Genomic DNA, 26,693 nt, shown 5'->3' on the forward strand with positions numbered 1-26,693 from the left:
CCAGACATCTATCCGTCATAATGTCTAACATAAGTCTGGTGTCAGGGCCAGAGTATCTCGGGCTACCTTCAGTTTTACTATGAGATAGTCCAGAGGTGTAGAGATCGTAATTGATCGGAACCCCTGGAGTATCGAGGATGCAGCCACAGTAACTTAAAACTGAAAGGTTTTGTTCAACGAGAGATAAGGAATTACATTATAATATGCCAGTCAAAAACATTAAACACATGTAACGATAGGATTCACCGTAACAAGTCTCTTTTGATATTGGTTGCTCTAGCAATTTGTGCAATAAAATAAAAAATGAAAATTAATTAAGATTTAGTGGCAAAATTCAATAAAATGTTAATTTGTCATGTGGCTTAAAGGTCAAAAGCCTGGTATTGAAGATTGTCCTTAGTCATTGCAAATCGACCTTATCTTAGATCACGTGCGTGTTACTACAAGTATCATCAGGGAGCTTGTTTCAAAAACACGTTAAAAAAAAGATGATTACTACAGTTTTTTTATCTTTAATTTTCATAATGATAGAAAAATGCCACCTTCACATTGTATGTATGTGAATTAAATATTTCAATTCTCAATGAGATTGGAAGCGACTCGTCTGTCCTTTTGCGGCTGTGATTTGTACAAGACTTTGTTTCTACAATTGACCCCCACTAGCCTTCAATACATTGCCTGGGTTCTGTTTCAGGAATATTCTTTAACTAATACGAAAAATCTTAATTTCAAATTACCCATAGGGAAAGCCCACAGAAGTTAAGGAAAACTCTGAAAAGATTTTCACTTAGCATGTGTAATGTTTTCGTGCCGAATTTGAAGTTCATGAACTTGCTGCTCACAAGGCGAAAACATCATCTACTGATGTTTAACTGCATCTTCTTGGAACCTATCATCTCAGTATAGCTTAAGTGATCAGAAGGAAGCATGATATCAATTTATTTTGCTCGTTTGAAATAAATGCTTAAAGTATGTTTTATAGTGTAATCGCCCTAATGTGTTTTCGATTGACTGCCATGTCGACGGCTATACATAAGCTATTGACTTGATATATCTATTCTGAACCCGTTCAAATATAGGTTTCCTGGTCTATTGAGCAAAATTGACTAATCCATTTTGTATGAGCGATTTTTATAAATGTTCACTTAGCGTCCTAGTATCGTTCCTATAATCTCCTATTGGAATGAAATGCGTCAGTCATTGGGTCTGATTCCTGAACATCAATAGATCTAGTCAAAATTGAGGCGTAAATTATAGCGTGACCCAGTTTCCTCCACATTGTTCAATAGTTTGTGACCTTTAAACGTCTACATATATTTGTATTTTATATTATGGGAATTATGTATACCACATTATACAGGATACCAACACCACGCTACACGCGTCCATGATTCCCGGAACATTGACAATACTTCCTAGCTATACTACACATACCGGATGTTCATTACGCAGATCTAGAGCGGAAGTAAAGGACGGAAAAAAACGACATGTTACTCAACATATGTATAACGATATAGTTTTAATATGACAACTATTATGTGTATCAGTACATTTGGTGCAATATAGTATACACACTTTGAATTACAAGTGAAGCATAAAAACAAGTTAAAGTTTTATCTTCATTTTTACCTTCAAATGCCACTTTTACAATCCATTAGACTGTGTTTATCGTCGCGGTCATTAGTCGCTTAGCAGGACCATTCCTCCTACAAAATCCGCGATCGGCTCACGCCATTATTAGCTGTTTAGCGGAAACCCCATTCCTTTTCCTTAAAAATACTTCCAGATTTATTAGCGATCTAAGCGACCATTCTACTCTTCTAAATATTCCTTACGAGATACATTAGCGGTTTAGTGACCATATCCTCTTTAAAATACTCCATCCCGAGATCATTAGCTGCTTAGCGACAATTCCTCTTCCCAATTCTCCATCGATATCAATTAGCGGTTTAGCGACCATTTCCTCTTCCCAATACCCCATCGAGATCATTAGCGGTTTAGCGAACCATTCCTCTTCCCAATACCCCATCGAGATCATTAGCTGTTTAGCGATCAATTCCTCACCTTAAACCACTATCACATACCATTATAAGTTTGCGACCATTCCTCTTCCCAATACTCTCATCGAAATCATTAGCTGTTTATCTATCATTACTCTTACCCAATACTCCCATGGAGATCATTAGCTGTTTATCTACCATTCCTCTTCCAATACTCCATGGAGACCATTAGCTGTTTATTTACCATTCTCTTCCCAATACTCCTTCGAGATCATTACGCTGTTTAGCAACCATTCCTCTTCCCGATACTCCATGGAGATCATTAGCTGTTTAGCGACCATTCCTCTTCCCAATATCTCCATCGAGATCATAAGCTGTTTATCTACCATTCCTTCTAACTCCATAAGAGATCATTAGCTGTTTATCTACCATTCCTCCTTCCCAATACTCAATGGAGATCATTAGCTGTTTAGCGACAATTCCTCTTCCCAATACTCCATCGAGATCATTAGCTGTTTATTCTACCATTCCTTTTCCCAATAATCCATCGAGATCATAAGCTGTTTAGCGACCATTCCTCTTCCCAATACTCCATCGAGAATCATTAGCTGTTTTTATCTACCATTCCCCTCTTCCCAATACTCTCCATTCGAGATCATTAGCTGTTAAGCGACCATTCCTCTCAGTCCCAATACTCCATGAGATCGTTAGCTGTTTATCTACCATTTCCTCTTCCCAATACTCCATCGAGATCATTAGCTGTAAAGCGACCATTCCTCTTCCCAATGCTCCATGGAGATCATTAGCTGTTAAGCGACCATTCCTCTTCCCAATACTCCATGGAGATCGTTAGCTGTTTATCTACCATTCCTCGTTCCCAATAATCCATCGAGATCATTAGCTGTTTATCTACCATTCCTCTTCCCAATACTCCATCGAGATCATTAGCTGTTTTTTTCTATCATTCCTCTTCCCAATACTCCATCGAGATCATTAGCTGTTTAGCGACCATTCCTCTTCCCAATGCTCCATGGAGATCATTAGCTGTTAAGCGACCATTCCTCTTCCCAATTACTCCATGGAGATCATAAGCGGTTTAGCGACCATTCCTCTTCCCAATACCCCATAGAAATCATTAGCTGTTTAGCGGTCATTCCTCACCTTAAACCGCTATCACAATCATTATCAGTTTGAGGACCGCTTGCTCTTCTTCAATACTCCATGGAGATCTTTAGCTGTTTTTTTACCATCCCTCTCCCAATACCCATGGAGACCATTAGACTGTTATATTCTACCATTCCTCTTCCCAATACTCCATCGAGATCATTAGCTGTTTATATCTATCATTCCTCTTCCCAATACTCAATGAAGATCATTTAGCTGTTTATTACCATCGCTCTGCCATCTCCATGGAGATCATTACCTTAGCGACCATTCCTTCCCAATACTCCATGGAGATAATTAGCTGTTTAGCGACCATTCCCTCTCTTACCAATTACTCCATGGAGATCATTAGCTGTTTAGCGACCATTCTCTCTTATCAATACTCCATGGAGATCATTAGCTGTTTACGACCTTACCTCTTTATACGGATCCATTTATCATTAGCGTTTAGCAGACCATTCCTCCTTCCCAATACTCCATGGAGATCATTAGCTGTTTAGCGACCATTCCCTCTTCCCAATACTCCATGGAGATCATTAGCTGTTTATCTACCATTCCTCTTCCCAATACTCCATGGAGATTCATTAGCTGTTTTACATACCCATTCCTCTTCCCAAAACTCCATGGAGATCATTAGCTGTTTAGCTACCATTCCTCTTCCCAATACTCACCATGGGAGATTCATTAGCTGCTTTGCAACCATTCCTCCTCCCAATACTCCATGGAGCACATTTAGCTGTTTATCTACCATTCCTCTTTCCAATACTCCATGGAGTTCATTAGCGTTTTAGCGACCATTACCTCATCCCAATATCCACTCCATCGAGATCATTAACTTGTTAAGCGACCATTCCTCTTCCCAATACTCCATGGAGATCATTAAGCGTTTTAGCGACCATTCCTCTTCCCAATACTCCATGGAGATCATTAGCGGTTTAGCGACCATTCCTCTTCCCAATACTCCATCGAGATCATTAGCTGTTTATTTACCATTCCTCTTCCCAATACTCCATGGAGATCATTAGCGGTTTTAGCGACCATTCCTCTTCCCAATACTCCATCGAGATCATTAGCTGTTTATCTACCATTCCCTCTTCCCAATACTCCATGGAGATCATTAGCTGTTTTAGCGACCATTCCTCTTCCCAATAACTCCATGAAGACCATTAGCTGTTTATCTACCATTCCTCTTTCACAATACTCCATGGAGATCATTAGCGGTTTAGCGACCATTCCTCTTCCCCTATACTCCATCGAGATCATTAGCTGTTTAGCGACCATTCCTCTTCCCAATACTCCATGGAGATCATTAGCTGTTTAGCGACCATTCCTCTTCCCAATACTCCATCGAGATCATTAGCTGTTTATCTACCATTCCTCTTCCCAATACTCCATGGAGATCATTAGCTGTTTAGCGACCATTCCTCTTCCCAATATACTCCATGGAGATCATTAGCTGTTTATCTACCATTCCTCTTCCCAATACTCCATGGAGATCATTAGCTGTTTATCTACCATTCCTCTTCCCAATACTCCATGGAGATCATTAGCTGTTTAGCTACCATTCCTCTTCCCAATACTCCATGGAGATCATTAGCTGTTTATCTACCATTTCCTCTTCCCAATACACCATGGAGATCATTAGCTTGTTTATCTAACCATTCCTCTTCCCAATACTCCATGGAGATCATTAGCTGTTTATCTACCATTCCTCTTCCCAATACTCCATGGAGATCATTAGCTGTTTAGCGACCATTCCTCTTCCCAATACTCCATGGAGATCATTAGCTGTTTAGCGACCATTCCTCTTCCCAATACTCCATGGAGATCATTAGCTGTTTCGCTATCATTCCTCTTCCCAATACTCCATGGAGACCATTAGCTGTTTAGCGACCATTCCTCTTCCAAATACTCCATCGAGATCATTAGCTGTTTATCTACCATTCCTCTTCCCAATACTCCATGGAGATCATTAGCTGTTTATCTACCATTCCTCTCTTATCAATACTCCATGGAGATCATTAGCTGTTTATCTACCATTCCTCTTCCCAATACTCCATGGAGATCATTAGCTGTTTATCTACCATTCCTCTTCCCAATACTCCATGGAGATCATTAGCTGTTTAGCAACCATTCCTCTTCTTATCAATACTCCATCGAGATCATTAGCTGTTTATCTACCATTCCTCTTCCCAATACTCCATGGAGATCATTAGCTGTTTATCTACCATTCCCTCTTATCCAATACTCCATGGAGATCATTAGCTGTTTTAGCGACCATTCCTCTTCCCAATACTCCATGGAGATCATTAGCTGTTTATCTACCATTCCTCTTCCCAATACTCCATGGAGATCATTAGCTGTTTATCGACCATTCCTCTCTTCCCAATACTCCATGGAGATCATTAGCTGTTTATAGCGACCATTCCTCTTCCCAATACTCCATGGAGATCATTAGCTGTTTATCTACCATTCCTCTTCCCAATACTCCATGGAGATCATTAGCTGCTTAGCGACCATTCCTCCTCCCAATACTCCATGGAGATCATTAGCTGTTTATCTACCATTCCTCTTCCAATACTCCATGGAGATCATTAGCTGTTTAGCGACCATTCCTCTTCCCAATACTCCATGGAGATCATTAGCGGTTTCGGACCAATCCCAATACTCCATGGAGATCATTAGCTGCATGGAGATCATTAGCTGTTTAGCGACCATTCCTCCTCCCAATACTCCATGGTAGATCATTAGCTGTTTATCTACCATTCCTCTTCCCAATACTCCATGGAGATCATTAGCTGCGTAGCAACCATTCCTCATCCCAATTCCATGCTGTTTACTACCATTCCTCTTCCCAATACTCCATCGAGATCATTAGCTGTTAAGCGACCATTCCTCTTCCCAATGCTCCATGGAGATCATTAGCTGTTAAGCGACCATTCCTCTTCCCAATACTCCATGGAGATCGTTAGCTGTTTATCTACCATTCCTCTTCCCAATACTCCATCGAGATCATTAGCTGTTAAGCGACCATTCCTCTTCCCAATGCTCCATGGAGATCATTAGCTGTTAAGCGACCATTCCTCTTCCCAATACTCCATGGAGACCATTAGCTGTTTATTTACCATTCCTCTTCCCAATACTCCATCGAGATCATTAGCTGTTTAGCAACCATTCCTCTTCCCGATACTCCATGGAGATCATTAGCTGTTTAGCGACCATTCCTCTTCCCAATACTCCATCGAGATCATTAGCTGTTTATCTACCATTCCCCTTCCAAATACTCCATAGAGATCATTAGCTGTTTATCTACCATTCCTCTTCCCAATACTCCATGGAGATCATTAGCTGTTTATCTACCATTCCTCTTCCCAATACTCCATGGAGACCATTAGCTGTTTAGCGGACCATTCCTCTTCCCAATACTCCATGGAGATCATTAGCTGTTTAGCGACCATTCCTCTTCCCAATACTCCATGGAGATCATTAGCTGTTTATCTACCATTCCTCTTCCCAATACTCCATGGAGATCATTAGCTGTTTAGCAACCATTCCTCTTCCCAATACTCCATGGAGATCATTAGCTGTTTAGCGATCATTCCTCACCTTAAACCGCTATCACAATTCCCGAACCTCCATCGCAATAATTAACAGCTTAGAAAACCAGTCCTGTTAGCTTTATATCGCCATCATCAGCTGCATGCTAAGCGACCATTCTCTTTGCAAACCGTTAGCGTCACTTTAGTTGCTCAGCAATCATTTATTCCACATCTGTAACCTCAATCACCATCTTTTAGTTGCGTAGCGACGGTACTCTTCCGAAACTCCCATTGTCATCATTAGTTTCTTATAGACCAATGCTCCTTCCCTTATTCCATCGCCTTCAGTGTTCTACACTAATTTTAACGAGGACGAGTTTGAAGTTCCTAAGAGTCTCATAGGAAAAACCCTTTTTGGTTGGACCCATAACCTACTAAACAATAACTTCTTTGACGTCCGATAGCTTTGGTGAGTGGTCACTTTGGCATGTGCCCCATTGTCATCTTACTACACTAGGCGCGGATCAGAGTAGCAGACGTCGAGGAATTTCGATGACAATCTCGCCACAGAAAGTGGGGATACCGACAGGTCCCTGTGATAATACCTGGTTCAGTGACATGAGCCCTACATCGTTATTCACGTTGGTCATTGCTGTGTGTTCTGCGTGTTGGATGCGACAAGCTAATTGAGCCACAATATTAGCACCACAATACTTAGGTGCTAAATGTATCCGAGATGTCAGGGGAAATTGACGAATCGATTAGGCCCCGCTTTGTTTATTATAACTACGGTAGCCTCGTCTTAATTCAGAACTTTCGGTCACGAGTGTCCAAATAGCTTCTTAAGTAAAATAAATAATTAATGTGTATATGATCAGGTTTGTCTCCCAAGCGCAATACTAATTCATTCCTAAATCATCTATACCGTCTGTCCAGTAATTGTCTGCTGGCCCAGGCGAAACGTTAATTAATTTTCGTCTGCTGTGGCTATAGGTCGCATGGAAAACTTTATCTCCAATCCCCCGCCACTCATCATATATATAACAAAAAATCATATAGAGAATATGATATTTCAAAATCAAAATATGTGATGCGATTTTGTATCAAACGAGGCATTGAAATTAGTCACAAAAATAATCTTATCCTTTGTACTACAGGGACCTGTGTTGTATTTCTGAAAGTTTTATATCCACCAAGACAACTACATTTACGAGTTTATATGTTTACGACACCTGGCATAAATATTAAATCAAAGGTGTCAACACCCTGTGTTTTGCACTATATAGCTAGAAAAGAGTATGTGTATTAGTAATAGGCATCTGGCATTGTCCCCTGACTCCTTTCGGGTTGTCACGTTTTCGCGATCTCCTGTTTGACTTTAAGATACTTCATGATATAATTATCTACCTATGAAGGAAATTGAAATGTAACTGTGTTTTTGTCTTTCAATTTTTACTTTTATTCGATATTTTTATTAATTTCGCGCAACGTCAACTTTATGTTTATTCGTAAAACTCGATGCCTAACCTTTCGAGAGACCCGCTTTTTAAATCATCAAAATGCATGGTAAAACTCATCTCAGCCATTCTAAATCGTATCATTTTTTTCATGAAGAGACCCCCGGAACCCCCCCCCCCCCCCCCCCCAAAAAAAAAAAAAAAAAAAAAAAAAAAAAAAAAAAAAAAAAGAAAAACAAACAAAAACCAAAAACCAAAATCTCGCGCTCGCAAAATCATAAAAAATTCTCCGTAAAACTCATCTCGGTCATTCTAAATTATAATATTTTCCCGGTTGAGACATCCAAAACAACAAATTACTCCCGCCTTCGGCGCTCGCACGCCGATTTGGCCAATTTGCGAATTCATTAATTTCCTGTTAGCAACGCCACTGTCTAAGAAGTGTGAGGAAAATTTTTATACATTTTATAAAAATGTTCCTATATTGCGTTTTGCTGACTCAGCATTTTGATGTTTTTATGGCAATAATGTATGTTGTTATTTGATCTAACATATTTTCGGTTTAAACACAGGCGTTTAGCTCTATAGATATATGTAATAGATCGACTGTGTCAGTATTTTTCTACATAAAGATATTTTTCAATACATGTAATAGATCGACTGTGTCAGTATTTTTCTACAGAGAAAAATATCTATTGAGCTAAACGACTGTGCTGTAAACGAACAAGTTATTCTACCGTTGCATGGTATTTTTAGAGAAAATTACAATACAAATGTATTCAAAGGAAATTGATTTAGTTGTGTGTTTTGTAGCGGCATACCATCGTGAGAGTTAGTGTCTTATCTTTGCGCAGAGACCACAGGAAAAAATGTAGCTTTAAATGGGTAGGCCTACCTTGAAACGATCTTAATATTGTTCGCATTAAAACGTTTTCTGATGTGGACTGAGGTTGAAAACGTTTACACAGGATAAGTCCAAATGTACAAGAAAAATTATTGTTCATACTGATCGCTAGGTTCCTGTGACTGTGGTTTGTTTTCAATATATAGTCTCACATGAAATGGCAACATTTTTAATGCGAGACTGTCACAGAAACGTCACCGTAACTATGGCAACAGGGAAACCGGAAGTAGACTGTGTGTGAGAAGGTTGACATTTTACCAGTATCACTGAGTCCACTGCGGATAGGTTAGTAAACTCTCGAGTAGGTCTGTTGTCTGGCCGACAGATTGTCATTGATGATTGGAATCGATATACCCTGAAGTGCAGATAAAACCTTGTTAAGGAGAATAAGGGCCGGTTACCATAACAACCTTTTTTTGTCCGTATACAAGGAAAGAATGTGGCAGTGGGTACTTCAAATTGTTCCAGCTAGATCTACCGTCTGAAACGTTTTGGTATTTTAGTGTGTATGTCATCTTTTTTCGTTTTTATAATAAAATAACCATATTGCTGCATAAATTAGATAATCTATATCAGTTCCCATAATGTTATGATGAAGACATAAGGTTACTTTGTCGTATTGTATTTATCCAAAAATAATGAAAACGTCAGCAGTGGCCGGACCGTTTGACATAACTATATGGATGAAGTTAAGGCTCATCAGAGTCAGTGGTGACGAAAAGGGGGAACTTTGAGAAAGGAATTGAGAGATTAAGGCTTTGGATTTGGTCGATGATTGGTGACGAGATGGTCAAATGGTAGAACATTCAATGATAGTGTTTTGGATGTCTGCTCGATAGTATCCTCGATATTCCAAGGGTTACTATCACTGTCGTAATATCCAACCAGGGAATATGCCTTAGCAACACTAAAGGCTATTTATATATGTGTGCGACAGCAAATGGGATGTCGCCCTCTACGTAACTTCTTCAAAGGAAGACTCTGTAGACCTGTGATTGGTCAGTTTTTAGGTTACCTGACCATAGGCAGTGGCGTAGGAAGATGAAACGTAATGGGGGGGGGGGGGTAAAGGTCCTGAATATTTCGTAACACCCCTACCCACCCCAACCCCCTTCCCCCCCTCGCGCGCCCCACACCCACAAGAGATAAATATATTATTACATATAATCCGTGTACACATCTATAGAAAGTGGCGATGAAAACAGGAAATTAGTGTGCGAGTTCGGGGGTCCTGGGTATCCACTGGAAAAAAAAATCGATTAAGAATGACTGAGATGAGCTTTTACGCTGTATTTTGATAAATTTGCGAGCGCTGAAGGCGCAAAATTTCGGTGTTTTGGGTCTCCCCCGGAAAAATTGTACGTTTTAGAATGGCAGAGATGAGTTTTACAATGTATTTTGATGTTTTTGCGAGCGCCGAAGGCGCGAGATTTTGGTGTTTGGGGGTCTGGTGGTCAACCCGGGAAAAAATATACGATTTTAAGAATAGCAGAGATGAGTTTTACGATGCATTTTGTTGAATTGCGAGCGCCAAAGGCGCGAGAGTTTGGTGTATAGATGGGGGATGAGGTTCACCCCGGGGAAAAATTACGATTTAGAATGGCTGAGATGAGTTTTACAATGTATTTTGATGATTTTAAAGCGTTCTTAACACGGTAATTTTTCGATAAACACGGTAATTTTTCGATATAAAGTTACCTGCATTTAGAAATGATAATTGTGAGTGTTGTCATACCAGTATGCAACCCAGCTCGATCTAAACATAACGGATTCACACCATCAATAATGAATTGATTGTCTTGCTAAGACATATAAACAAATTAATCTTTTAAGAAGCATTTTTTGAAATAGTATTTTCATTATTAAAGGTTTGAACATTACGTGCTTGAACTTTTAGGAAACGCGCCGCGCAGTGAAAAATTTTCTAAATTGAAGTACAAAAGTGTGCAGAGGACATGTCTCCCCCCCCCCCCCCCCCCCCCCCCCCCCCCCCCCCCCCCCCCCCCCCCCCGCTTCCTACGTCCCTAATAGGTCATGGTGACCTATTGCAATAGTCCCGTCGTCGTGCGTATCTAAATAAAAACCTGCGAGGCTCACCGCGTCCCTTAATATGGAAACCTACAAGTCTCACCGCGTCCCTTAATATGGAACCTGCGAGGCTCACCGCGTCCCTAAATTTGGAACCTGCGAGGCTCAATGCGTCCATAAATATAGAAACCTGCGAGGCTCACTGCGTCCCTAAATATAGAAACCTGCGAGGCTCACCGCCTCCCTTAATATGGAAACCTGCGAGGCTCCCCGCGTCCCTAAATTTGGAACCTGCGAGGTTCAATGCGTCCTTAAATATAGAAACCTAGTACGAAGCTCACCGCGTCCCTAAATATGATCATGTACATGTAGCTCAAGTTGTATAACATCCCGCAAGTGTTTGGAGACCCCATTCTGGCCGCTACATTCTCCCCTGTGCACATATATGGCAACGAACCTAAATAAGTAAAAAAGAACCATGTCCATGTGATGGTTTCCATATACATAAAAAGAAAACACAACTATAAAACAGTTTTAGAACCTATATATATATATACATATCAACACCTAGTCATATTTACATATCTGTCTACGGCAATTGATGTCGTGTGGTTCTCATGGCCATTGCTAATTATTAGCCAGCCACCATTGATAACATCAATAAAAAGTCGGGTCTGACATATGAACGCTAATCTTGTTACATCGCAAATTGATTTTGTCCATAACTTAATCCAATACAATTATTATACCGGTAACACGGATATGAGAGCGTGTACGAGCAATCGGGAACATATCTAATCAATGTCATCTCTCACAAAGCTCATTAACACGAGATCATTTGAGGGACATATAAAATCCGCATTTACCACAAAGGTATACTTTATATATAATGTTACAGTGTATCGACAGTGCCATTTTTATAAGACACAATCAGTATTTTGGTTTGGTTTCAGCATTCACAACCTCCCGTTTTTTATTCATTTATTAGCTGACCGTATAATGTTTACTTAGTGTACGAGTATGTCTTTTGGGATACTGGTATATATATTGTTGTGTCTCCTTGTGATAGCAGGAAGTCTTCTTTTCTTGATACATTGCTACCTCACTCCAGGAAAGTACCTATGCACCGCACATATTAGAAGAACGATGGAATTAAGACAACACCATGAGAAACTCAACATTTGGGCAAAATAAATTTACATGACCATGTTTTTAGTCAATTAGAAAAGCAGAATATTCATATATTAACTTTCTTTTTATTGTAGTGGCTGATGTTGGCCCTGTCCCAAGAGCGACACTGCATCTGATTAAGAGAGAAAATGCGCAACGCGAAAAGCGACCGTGCACCATGCGACAAAATGAACGCGCGACCGTCGACAAAATCACTCGTTAATGCGACAGAATTTTCTGTCGCACATTCGTGTAATTTTGTCGGATGACAAGTATTAGGAGTGTGATTATCGGCAAAATTTAATGAAGCGCTTCATGGTGAAAATGCCGTTGTCCAGTTGGCATTCATACTCTCACAATTGCCAGTTTAATGCTATTCAACGCTTATACAATATGTACATGTATTTACATTTCATAACAATTTTGTAATAAAATAATCTTTGCTGAAGAACAATTATCAGACAGCACTGGCCGATTCGTTTATCGACTCAGTGGAGACAAACAATCCAAAGAAAGCAATATTCGATGTTCTCTTTCGGGTCCGTAAGGAAGTTGAGATTGAAATGGCTATTATTTTCAGCATTCCGCTACTCTAATCTGTTGTTAGCATGCATATAGTAATAGTTATCAAAATCAGCTGAAAATGTCACGTTAAGATTTATTTGTATTGACACGGAACAATTTACAGTAGAGTGGGGGGAAATCAACAGATATGGGTGTGTTCAGAAAAGCAGTGTCTCCCATGACAACGATAAAACGGAAATTTACAGATTAAACACAGGAAGTTATTATCCTAACATTCAGAGATGGATGGCGCGTAAGACGGCGGACATCGTGATTCGTATGTGAAGGTTCCCAATCCTTTGTAAGATTGAGGTCTCTGATACGTGTACCGTCCAACAAATGTACAGGGTGTACATCCCCATGGTTGGTTTGTTACCGTGGGAGGATCGTTGTGTTAAATATAGTAACGCCTACAGGACTCCGACTATTATAAAGCTTTGAGCCACACATGTTGCAGTAATCTATAGTGACTTCGTTGTCCTACGTAGAGGTTTTCATACCTAGTCCCCTTGTGGTCTTACGTACAAGTTTCCATACATAGTCACATTGTCGCCCCCGTACAGGTTTTCATACCTAGTGACGCGGTGAGCCTCGCATGTTCCATATTTAGGGACGCGGTGAGCCTCGCATGTTTCATATTAAGGGACGCGGTGAGCCTAGCATGTTTCATATTAAGGGACGCGGTGAGCCTAGCATGTTTCATATTAAGGGACGCGGTGAGCGTCGCCGGTTTCTATATTTAGGGACGCAGTGAGCCTCGCAGGTTTCCATATTTAGGGACGCGGTGAGCCTCGCATGTTCCATATTTAGGGACGCGGTGAGCCTCGCATGTTCCATATTTAGGGACGCGGTGAGCCTCGCATGTTCCATATTTAGGGACGCGGTGAGCCTCGCATGTTTCATATTAAGGGACGCGGTGAGCCTAGCATGTTTCATATTAAGGGACGCGGTGAGCCTAACATGTTTTATATTAAGGGACGCGGTGAGCGTCGCCGGTTTCTATATTTAGGGACGCAGTGAGCCTCGCAGGTTTCCATATTTAGGGACGCGGTGAGCCTCGCCGGTTTCTATATTTAGGGACGCAGTGAGCATCGTAGGGTGTCATAATTAGGGACGCAGTGAGCCTCGCAGGTTTCTATATTTAGGGACGCAGTGAGCCTCGCAGGGTTCCATATTTATGGACGTTTTAGGACATTTGAGGGTGGTGAGCCTTGTGGGTTTCAATGTTCCAGTAATGATTATTCTCCATAGGAGCCTGTCCCGGTATAATTTTTTATCTAGCTCAACTACATTTTTTTTCTTTCCCGAAGAATAATTTTACACCTTTCCGACACCAAGATTTCATAAATTCTGTGAAAATATGTTTTTTTATAAAGTTGTCATTTTGAGCATGAAAGACGTAAGGTCGTAAATAAAAGAAGGTTATGAAGAAAAATGACACAAAATTGCAATTTTCTCCCGTTTTATAGTTTTGGGTGCAAATTTCCATCAGGAAATCGGATACTGGGACCCTACCAGTAGTCGTGAAGGAACAGTAGTGATTTGGGAAAAATAATTGTTTGCATCTCATGAAACACATTATTTCCACATAAACAATACAACACCATCATGAAGTATTCGTCAGGAGCACCAGCCATTCGGAAATCTGGATGCACAGTGGAATATGCACGACTACTGTTCCGTTACGACTACTGGTTGGGTCCCAATAGAGCTTTACTTGTTTCATATGTATACCAAAAATCAGCTAATTCCATGTGGTGAAACTTTCTCATATCGTCGTCTGTGTGTGATTGTAAATTAAAAGAAAAGGGGAAATAAGTAACAACCTTGTCTGACACCCTATTATATAGCTTATTATATTAGAGCGGATATTGTCATGATATTTTTATGATATCTAACGACTAAATAAACAGTAACGCTTTAGAGATTTACACTGAGGACACCCTGATACATGAATACTGTTCTTTCTCAAGTTGTCATCATTGACTCGACGCTAGCTGTGCTTGCCTCACTTTCCCCATCTCCAAGCGTTGTTGCTCTGTCAGGGTTGGGACCCTGACTTGTCTCACTTTCTTTGTGCCTGCCGACCACGCCACGTCGAATAGATAGATTATCCATAGGAAATACTTTATTTTGTTCTAAGTAATCAATCACTTCTGAGCTCTTTGGAAGTATTGAATGTGATTTATTAAATAGTCTTGTTATTTCGTGTAATTAGTTGTTCGTTATTTATCGCACATTTTCGCACCAACCTAGTTAAGTATTGGCTGTTTACGGCAACCATAGTCTTGTTATTTCGTGTAATTAGTTGTTCGTTATTTATCGCACATTTTCGCACCAACCTAGTTAAGTATTGGCTGTTTACGGCAACCATCGGCGTCTTGCTATTTTGTTGACTTATCGACGCTTCATAAACCAATCGTTATTGTTTCAAGAGGGAGGGTAAATGTGTTGGAAAAGGCTGTCAACTATTCTTTAAAAATACGTAGTGGCAATGAGAACTGAAGTGCACGCAATGTAAATAGTCCACGATATAAATGGCTCCTATAGATACGCTGGTGCAACATGGATTGATGCCAGCAAAGGAGCAAGCACTTATTTGCCAGAAGTGCTACATTAAGTATCTTCGGAACAAAAACCAGCCTGAACCCGAGCAGAACCAGGAAATAGAGGGAGAAAACGACTCGCCGTCCCATATCCTGCCGTTACTGACCCTTCATGATCTTTTGAATAGATCATCTTCACACACAAAATGCTGTCTCTGTCTTGTTACCTTTACAAGAAATGAAACAAAATCATCAGTCTTACCAAAACGTGCAAGACATCACCTGATCTACTCCCACAAACTGTGGTGTCCCACCTCATCCCGTGTCTGCTCCATTCATCTAATTGGTGACGACTTTAATCCGTCTACATAGGTTGTCCTTGATGGTAGATCATTAATGACCTCCCAGAGGTGTCGCACGTATTTTTACTGAAACAGTCTGCGTTTGCAATACGCTTTTCTTCTCTTGATGACTCGGCATGCATGGCCTGGACAGGTTGGTCCAAAGATCAGTTCCTCGAAATCGACTCGCACTGTTCCCATATCTTTCATCTAGTATATAAACCAAGACTACACACGATGCTCTATTACTGCTCTGGATAAAAATGAAAATCGACATTTCCTGGAGTCGGTGTTCCTTTCTTTTTGTAATTTCCAAGTCAAGTATGTCCAAAACTTTCCACTCCATATTACAGGCATTAGACACATCGATAGTCCTACAATTTCTAGGTCCGGATCACTTGACAACAGAACAGTTACTCAGGCACAATACTGTCTTTTCAGAAACATTTTTTGGAGATAAAGCCACTGCCATATCAGATGGCAAGTATATCTATATCGAGAAAAGCTCTGAAAAAGCTCACAAGCTCCTACAGAAGAAGAGAAACTATCTCAAATTTATTAGCATCGACTTACCAGATGGCTACATTCTGGACAAAGTATAACCATTCAATGGCAGCGAAAATGATGCTACAAATATTAAAAAAAAGTTATGGACAAGCTAGTTACTTGGCAACAACCAGACGACAACGTTGTCGTTAACCGAGGTTTTAGAGATGTCCTACCAGTTCTCGAAGCCTCTCACCTCAATGCTAGCATGCCGTCATACCTGAAACCCGCCCAAAGTCAGAATTCTGACGTCGAAGCAAATTGATTTGTGATCACAACTGCATGGGCAATGCACCGCCAACAGGAAATTTGAATCAGAGAAAGGCCATTTTGGAAACTGTCCCTTTGAGTGTGTTTAGCCTTGCTGTTTCCGTATTTAAGGGCGCCAGTGCAGAGAGCCTTGCAGATTTCCACATAGGGACGTGGTGAGCTTAGCATATTTCCTTATTTAGTGAGCCATTTTAAGTACATTTATGCGTGGTGAGCCTTGCAGGTTTCCATATTTCAGGATATTTTAACATACTGAGCCTTACAGGTTTCCGTATTTAAGGTTTTTTAGCATGGTGAGCCTTGCAGGTTTCCATATTTAAGGATTTTTTTTAGTGTGGTGAGCCTTGCAGGTTTCCATATTTAAGGACATTCTAGCATGGTGAGCGGTGCAGGTTTCCATATTTAAAGTTTTTTAGCATGGTGAGCCTTGCTGGTTTCCATATATAAGGATATTTTAGCATGGTGAGCCTTGCAGGCTTCCATATTTAAGGAGTTTTTAGCGTTGTGAGCCTTGCAGGTTTCCATACTTAGAGACTTGACGACCCTTGTGATCGATTCTGTTCTCCAGACCCAGTATGTTTGGATCTCTCTATACAAAACAAACAGTGCGTTATTACTTGGTAGGATGATATCGGTTGATATACGACACAGAAGTACCTCTACGTCAGCATAACGTTTGATATAGGACTCAACTCGACATAAAGTGACATACACGACAGTAATGTCAATATAGGCCGGGGTGGTATCTATTGCCCCTCGCTCTCCCTTACCTTACACCAGCGAACTCCTGCGGCCTACCAGCACGGAAACATTACGTTTCAGTAGAAAATTAGTCAACGCTACAAGGCCATGAGAATTTATTACGATACGTTTAAAACAGCAGCGCTCTACACGCATGGACAGATCAAGCGGATATAAAGCTATCTCTAAAAGGTTAAAGCCAGGATAATCTAATAAGCTTCGTATAGAGCAGGGCGCCTCAAGGCAGCCGCCTGATTGGTGCGTTCTTTCTCTAACCATGAAACCTCTCGACGTGCCATTTTGGCCATCTAAACGTAATTAGAGCGTTTTTACACAGCTGACCCACGTAACACTCTAAACAGTGTAGCCAAGTGTTGTTGTCAAAATTAACATCGTTTGACAATTCAGCTTTGAGCTAACCAACATAACTGATTTGTAATCATAGATTGGATTTTGAACGACTAAACAGTCCTGTCCTGTTTTGTACCAGGACATTGAACTCGATCCTTGTCCTGTTTTGTACCAGGACATTGAACTCGATCCTTGTCCTGTTTTGTACCAGGACATTGAACTCGGCCCTTGTCCTATTTTGTTCCAGGATTTTGAACTCGATCCTTGTCCTGTTTTGTTTCGGGACATTGAACTCGGCCCTTGTCCTGTTTTGTACCAGGACATTAAAATCGGCCCGTGTCCTGTTTTGTACCAGGACATTGAACTCGGCCCGTGTCCTGTTTTGTACCAGGACATTGAACTCGGCCCGTGTCCTGTTTTGTTCCAGGAAATTGAACTCGGCCCTTGTCCTGTTTTGTTCCGGGACATTGAACTCGATCCTTGTCCTGTTTTGTACCGGGACATCGAACTAGGCCCTTGTCCTGTTTTGTTTTTGTGCTGTTGATCCAAAGATTTAAGTTGACAATTTCCACAGTGATCATGTCAGCATATCGAACCGACTATCACTTCGTCATAGAAACATCCTTTTTTGGGGGATGTGGATGTGGCGCAGTGCGCAGTCGTTGAAGGCGCAGGTATGTTTGGCTAAGCGATTGGGTGCCGTAGATCGTGAGTTCGAGGTCCGGATAGGGCACGAGTCAATAAATTGTCATGCTTTGTTAAATGTTGTTTCTTTGATATTTAATATTTACTAAACACAATGTATCATATTCACTATTAGCTGCAATATTGTAGCTCAAAAGACTTTTTGACAGAAAATGGTGTCGTCTTTAGAGCTACAATTGTGCCTATTACTGCTAATGGAGCAAAGTAATGATTATGCAAACCATAATAAAACGTTTGTTTGCATTTTTATCGTACTTGTTTGATATCGCTTACCTTCTAGGCAATAAAACTGAACCACATGAAATATCAAATTATCATCGAGGCATTATTTTTTTTTACATAATACATATGAATGTCTTTCTGAAGGGAATTTATACGGCAAGTCCACAAATTGTGAATTTGACGTCTTGTGAGCGGTAGATATTAAGAATGGTAGTTATGTTTGTTTTGGACAAAAATAATATGTAAATGCATGTATACGCATAAAATAATTGGAAACCTACAAAAAGTAAAGAAAACTATGTAAATGCATGTATACGCATAAAATAATTGGAAACCTACAAAAAGTAAAGAAAACTATGCCCGAGTGATTTTCGGAGGCAGTGCTCCACTACGACACATAGGGACCAATTCGTACCCGGCCGAAAGGTATAGTAGGCCGGGTACGTATATTCGTTCTAATTCACTATGTGTTGTTGATCCAAAGATTTAATCTGACAATTTCCACCGTGATCATGTCAGCATATCGAACCGACTATTACTTCGTCATAGAAACATTCTTTTTTGGGGATGTGGATGTGGCGCAGTGGTAGAAGGCGCAGGTATGTTTGGCTAGGCGATTGGGTGCCGTGGATCGTGAGTTCGAGGCCCGGATAGGGCACGAGTCAATAAATTGTCATGCTTTGTTAAATGTTGTTTCTTTGATATTCGAGAGAAGATATAAATACTAAAGTGTTTGATGTCGTAATAAGTGCACTGATAGACAAACAACATGGAAAATGCTGTCATCGTGAATTTTACAAAAAAGTTGGTAACCACTGTATAGATTTTCATGTATTGTACGCAAAATGATGTAGTGTCTCCGTGTTATATAGAATCGATCACCTTATCACTTATAGACATTAGTCAAAGAGCGGTAACTCTTTTACGGTTATGGGAAACTGCGGAAAGCAGACTTCGGCATTCCTATCCTCAATATATGATAGAGCAGTAGCACATAGAAAGACTATGGGAGGCTGTGAATGCGTATCGGACAGAAATAAAAATAAAATTTGCTTCAGCTAATTTAGAAAAGTATCAACATCAATTCACTTCACATGAATCCTCTAGTCCTATAGAAGTTACCATTACTGTTATAAGTGGGTATTGCGACAGTGATAGTAACCCCTGGAATATCGCGAATGTATCTTTTCTATTACCATTATTTACTTTACTCATCGTTTAACATTTTGGCCATTTATATAATTAAGACTTCCTCTGGTTATAGGCAGGTAGTCATACTACAGAGGTGGTCGTTAAGGCGGATATGACTGTGATATTTACTATAACTGAAACTTTATGATTCATTTTAGCGATTTCATCGCGTGCGTAAGTAATTTATACTGGTTTATACATATTACAGTATTGTAGAATTAGAAAAATATGTATACGTGGTTCTGGTTCAACTCTCCAAACTAGGGAATCAGCACACAGCTACAAAATGTACACTTTCAGTTCTTTAAAATAATATGATTTAATGCAGCTTAATTGATTCATAATATGTAAATTGCAATTAAAGCTATGTGGATTGCAGGTTTTATTTTTTTTCCCTTTGGAAGCATCCTGGATATGATTTAACTGAATTTATTTTTACATACCTAACGGTCTACAATAATATTAGATGTACATGTTGCCACTGTAACTACATGTATGAATAACTATGTAATGTTATTTGGAAAAGTATGCGTAATGTATATTTCGATTTCTATATACTCTGGCGATCATATTGAGTATTTAAAAACCCTTGTTAGACCACAGGCGCAAACATTTTTGTTTTAATAAAAAATTATTATAAATGTCTTGGTAATATTATCTGAAGTCATATAATTATTACCAATTAAGACATGCTGTTAGATTATTTTTAGTCTGCAAATACCCGTGGTTAGACACGCTTGGTCGCTCTACATACCCCAGAATATGTCTATGTTAATTGATATTTGAATTCAATTTTTCACAATCTGAGAGAAAGTCGATCCTGCCACCGCCTTTCCACTCAGACACGTAACGCATTATCATAAGTTTTGACTGAAAACACTGCAACCTGAAAACAAGATCTTTAACAGTGTCTAGTGACATTTTTATGCATTTGAAGAGCTCCGCTCTTACATAACTCTGAAAGCAGAGAGCTGGTTTAACTCTGAAAGCAGAGAGCTGGTGTCAAGACGTCCGCCATCGATTTTCTATAAATCAACCGGAGTTAGCTCCCATTTCCAGCAGCCGCAACAATAATAAATAGTCACGTGACTTTTTGTATTCAACAAATATCGTGTGTACTTCACATCGATTGTAAATTGTAATGTGGCGATAACTACACCAAATCAAGGGTGCCGTGAGGGAAGTGATTACCCCCGGGCGTCTGCGGGGAACCATTATATAAATATTGGTAGGTATATTCTTAGTTCTGGTACAAGTGGCAGGCTGGTATAGTATATGGGTAACGTTCGGTTTAACAGAGAGTGAGGCCTCCGCCATTGATGAGACTGTACAGCTGACGGGAGACCTGTATATCTGACAGAGATAACGCCACGGTTCAGTGGTTTTAGGGATTGATAACGGTACGGTTTGCTTTACTATTTAGAAGTCTTTGTGGGGTATAAAAGTTGAGAATCAGACAGATGTATAAGAGAGGCGGAGAATATAACGGCCAATTATACACAGTAATCTGTGAGTTTCAGTACGATGCACCCGCTGTTCGGGGGTCATAATGATCTGAGAGATAGCTCATCCCTGTTGGTTGTTGGTGATTGGTTATAATTAGTGCTGGTATGCTATAGTTATGAATAACTTATCGGTGATCACAGCAGTGATTGTTATTTTGTATCAGAAATGTATATGTCTCTGATTGTATTATTCTTATCTATTTAAAAAAAAACCACTGTTATTCTGTCGTTCATTGTATTTAGATACATTGTTGTGATATCTATGATATAAGTACATATATACTGTTGAGGTACATGTAACATTGCAATTGTAATGATTGCAAATAAACCTGCCTTATCCAATCACCTTTATATGTATATAAAGACCACTTATTAATAATTAGGATCTTAAAGATGCTCCACCGCCGACAGAGCATAAATGATATATATATTCATCATTTGAACAATAATTGGTGTTTAATCCTGTCTAATTAACACAAAAAATAATACAAGATAATTTATTTGCTTTTAGTGCATGCAGTGCACAATTAGTACTTCATTCCATATAGGACATAATATATATACATGTATATCTATAGTGCCACAGAATTTTTTAGGAATGCAATTAATTATTTTTTTAATATTTTATTTTGAAGTAAAATGAGAAGCTCAAACTTTTCAATGGTGGTAATGGTGTAAAGAAAGTAACTTTTGTAACTGAAGAGAAACACTACCAGTAATTCATCTGATCCTGTTTTTGATAGAGAAAAAATACCATTTGTCAGCTATGGAGCATCAATCCTTTGCTATATAATTTCCCCTGTGTATAAAGACCATTTGGCTAGAAAGACATTTTTTCTTGGTCCCTTGGGTGGTCTTTATAAACAGGCTAAAATTTCACTATTCATTTATTCCCTGTGTACTTTGTTTAGTTTTTACATTTTAAATATTAAAGGCTGTTGTCTTTAAAGTTACATGTACCTTTAAAGCTTTGTAATTAATTCATAGGAGATAATCATTTAGTTTGAGAAATCAGTGTGGTTTTCTTCCTTGCTTAGAAAACTACGATCCTGAACTTGCATTGAAACCATGGCCACCTACCAAACCAAAGAAGGATTGAAATATAATACACAATTCATTTGATCTGTTTTCATCAATTTAATTGCTGTTTAATTTGCTTTAATAACATTGAAAGTGGGTCATCAACAGCATTCGAAATTAACGCCTGTCCATCTGCCCATTACCGGCAACTTTATAGAAAGGCAGACTTTTTTTGCCATGCAATTGGTCCTATGACCAGCAACTTTTTTTCCAATGGGTATTTTACAGGTGTACTGATCATTTTAAGCTGTTTATAAATCAGAATAAAATCTATGTTGTCTATATATGGCTAAAAGCAAAAAAACAGAAGAAAAAATATTCTTTTACAGTAAGTTTATTAGGCACTTTTCTTCTACTTGCAGAAATTACCCAAAGTTTCTGAAATAATAAATATTGAAAGAGTTAATCAGTAAACATTTTTTTTTCCAGGTTACTTAAACTGAATTCATCTGACATTTTGAAGAGATATGGCTGTTACCATGACAAGCCACCAGAGTACCTACAGGGCCATCATCCTCTTACTGTTAGTTGTCCAGTCTCAGTGTCAAAACCCTCGGGTCGTCAGGATCGGCGCTATCCTCAGCTCGACACAGAACCAACAGGTGTTTCAGGATGCTGTACGTGGCCTCAACAACAACTCAAACATCCGGTTCGAGTACACCTCCATCATCATGGATTCGAACAGGATTCAATCTGCCCTCAAGCTTTGTGATGAACTTGTGAAGAAGGCTGTCCATATTGTGATTGTGAGCCACCCACCTGCTCCCGATAATGAACAGGCACCAATATCTGTGTCCTATACATGTGGCTTCTACAATATTCCTGTCATTGGGATCTCTACAAGGGACAGCTCATTCTCCGATAAGGTACTCACTTCTAGATGTTATATTAGTAGTATCACTCATTCCCAGACAAGGTACTCACTTCTAGATGTTAGATTAGTAGTATCACTCATTCTCAGACAAGGTACTCACTTCTAGATGTTAGATTAGTAGTATTACTCATTCTCAGATAAGGTACTCACTTCTAGATGTTATATTAGTAGTATCACTCATTCTCAGACAAGGTACTCACTTCTAGATGTTATATTAGTAGTATCACTCATTCTCAGATAAGGTACTCACTTCTAGGTGTTAGATTAGTAGTATCACTCATTCTCAGATAAGGTACTCACTTCTAGGTGTTAGATTAGTAGTATCACTCATTCTCAGATAAGGTACTCACTTCTAGGTGTTAGATTAGTAGTATCACTCATTCTCAGACAAGGTACTCACTTCTAGATGTTATATTAGTAGTATCACTCATTCTCAGATAAGGTACTCACTTCTAGATGTTATATTAATAGTATCACTCATTCTCAGATAAGGTACTCACTTCTAGGTGTTAGATTAGTAGTATCACTCATTCTCAGATAAGGTACTCACTTCTAGATGTTAGATTAGTAGGGTTATCACTCATTCTCAGACAAGGTACTCACTTTTAGATGTTAGATTAGTAGTATCACTCATTCTCAGACAAGGTACTCACTTTTAGATGTTAGATTAGTAGTATCACTCATTCTCAGATAAGGTACTCACTTCTAGATGTTATATTAGTAGTATCACTCATTCTCAGATAAGGTACTCACTTCTAGATGTCTTAAATTAGTTCCTAAGGTAACTTATTATTAGATGTACATGTTGCCATTGTAATACATGTATGAATAACATATGTAACCCTTATTTTGGAAAAGTATTTTGCAATTTGGCTAATTTCTATATACTTCACTGGCATCATATTGAGTATTTACTTTTAGACACAGGCGCACAGATTTTTGTTAATAAAAAATTATTATAACAATTATCTTGGTAAAATTATCTGAAGTCGATTGTTATTTATTACAATTAAATGACATGATGGTTAGAAATAACCTTTTAGTCTGCAAATAAGTTTAACACGCTTGGTCTATCTACATTCCCAGAATATGTCTATGTTAATTGATAGAATTAATTTTTCACAATTCTGCAGAGAAGTCGATCCTGCCATAGTTTTCCACTCAGACACGTAACGCATTTTCATAAGTTTTGACTGAAAACACTGCAGGAAAACAAGATTTTAACAGTGTCTAGTGAAGCATTTTTATGCATTTGAAGATCCGCTCTTACATTAATAACTCTGAAAGCAGAGAGCTGGTTTAACTTCTGAAAGGTGAGAGATGGTGTCAAGACGTCCGCCATCGATTTTCTATAAATCAACCGGAGTTAGCTAATGTATTTCCAGCAGCCGCAACAATAATAAATAGTTACGTGATTTTTGTATTCAACAAATATCGTGTGTACTTCACATCGATTGTAAATTGTAATGTGGCGATAACTACACCAAATCAAGGGTGCATGAGGGAAGTGATTACCACCCCCGGGCGTCTGCGGGGAACCATTATATAAAATATTGGTATTTGTATATTCTTAGTTCTGGTACAATGGCAGGTAGGTATTACTCACTTAACGTTCGGTTTTTACAGAGAGTGAGGCCTTCCATTGATGAGACTGTACAGCTGACGGGAGACCTTGTATATCTGACAGAGATAACGCCACGGTTCAGTGGTTTTAGGGATTGATAACGGTACGGTTTGCTTTACTATTTAGAAGTCTTTGTAGGTATAAAAGTGTGAGAATCCAGACAGATGTATATAAGAGAGGAGAAATATATAACGGCCAATTATACACAGTAATCTGTGAGTTTCAGTACGATGCACCCGCTGTTCGGGGGTCATAATGATCTGAGAGATAGCTCATCCCTGTTGGTTGTTGGTGTCGTTATAATTAGTGCTGGTATGCTATAGTTTATGAATAACTTATCGGTGATCACTCAGCAGTGATTGTTATTTTGTATCAGAAATGTCATATTCTCTGATTGTATTATTCTTATCTATTTAAAAAAAAAACCACTGTTATTCTGTCGTTCATTGTATTTAGATACATTGTTGTGATATCTATGATATAAGTACATATATACTGTTGAGGTACATGTAACATTGCAATTGTAATGATTGCAAATAAACCTGCCTTATCAATCACCTTTATATGTATATAAAGACCACTTATTAATAATTAGGATCTTAAAGATGCTCCACCGCCGACAGGAAGTCATAAACGATATATATATTATCATTTGAACAATAATTGGTGTTTAATCCTGTCTAATTAACACAAAAAAATATCACCAAGATAATTTATTTGCTTTTAGTGCATGCATGTGTACAATTAGTACTTCATTCCATATAGCACATTCAGTATATATACATGTATATCTATAGATGATGCCACAGAATTTTTTAGGAATGCAATTAATTTTTTTTTTTAATATTTTATTTTGAAGTAAAATGAGAAGCTCAAACTTTTCAATGGTGGTACCATGGTTGTAAAGAAAGTAACTTAGTATGTAACTGAATTGAGAAACACTACCAGTAATTCATCTGATCCTGTTTTTTTGATAGAGAAAAAAATACCATTTGTCAGCTATGGAGCATCAATCCTTTGCTATATAATTTCCCCTGTGTATAAAGACCATTTGGCTAGAAAGACATTTTTTCTTGGTCCCTTGGGTGGTCTTTATAAACAGGCTTAAATTTAACTATTCATTTATTCCCTGTGTACTTTGTTTAGTTTTTAAATTTTAAAAATTAAAGGCTGTTGTCTTTAAAGTTACATGTACCTTTAAAGCTTGGTAATTAATTCATAGGAGATAATCATTTAGTTTGAGAAATCAGTGTGGTTTTCTTCCTTGCTTAGAAAACTACGATCCTGAACTTGCATTGAAACCATGGCCACCTACCAAACCAAAGAAGGATTGAAATATAATACACAATTTATTTGATCTGTTTTCATCAATTTAATTGCTGTTTGATTTGCTTTAATAACATTGAAAGTGGGTCATCAACAGCATTCGAAATTAACGCCTGTCCATCTGCCCATTACCGGCAACTTTATAGAAAGGCAGACATTTTTTGCCATGCAATTGGTCCTTTGACCAGCAACTTTTTTACCATGGAGGCCTCTACCATCCCTTGTAGGTATGTACCATGGAGGCCTCTACCATCCTGTAGGTATGTACCATGGAGGCCTCTACCATCCATTCACCTGTAGGTATGTACCATGGATTGCCTCTACCATCCTTGTAGGTATGTACCATGGATGCCTCTACCATCCTGTAGGTATGTACCATGGATGGCCTCTACCATCCTGTAGGTATGTACCATGGAGGCCTCTACCATCCATGTAGGTATGTACCATGGAGGCCTCTACCATCCCTGTAGGTATGTACCATGGTGGCCTCTACCATCCATGTAGTATGTACCATGGAGGTACCAATGGTATGTACCATGGATGCC

The 26,693-nt window shown here is 39.0% G+C and overlaps 1 protein-coding gene across 1 annotated transcript in view; it reads left to right on the forward strand.

Annotated features, from left to right (window-relative positions):
• The first annotated feature begins 22,791 nt into the window (after window positions 1–22,791).
• LOC138326555 (glutamate receptor ionotropic, NMDA 1-like) overlaps window positions 22,792–26,693 on the forward strand; it is a 31,596-nt gene continuing 27,694 nt past the window's right edge. The window contains exon 1 of the mRNA XM_069272680.1: window positions 22,792–23,190. Coding sequence (XP_069128781.1) covers window positions 22,792–23,190 — 399 coding nt within the window. The remainder of the gene's footprint in view (window positions 23,191–26,693) is intronic.

This window comes from Argopecten irradians, chromosome 1, assembly GCF_041381155.1.
Source record: "Argopecten irradians isolate NY chromosome 1, Ai_NY, whole genome shotgun sequence".
Lineage (NCBI taxonomy): Eukaryota > Metazoa > Mollusca > Bivalvia > Pectinida > Pectinidae > Argopecten > Argopecten irradians.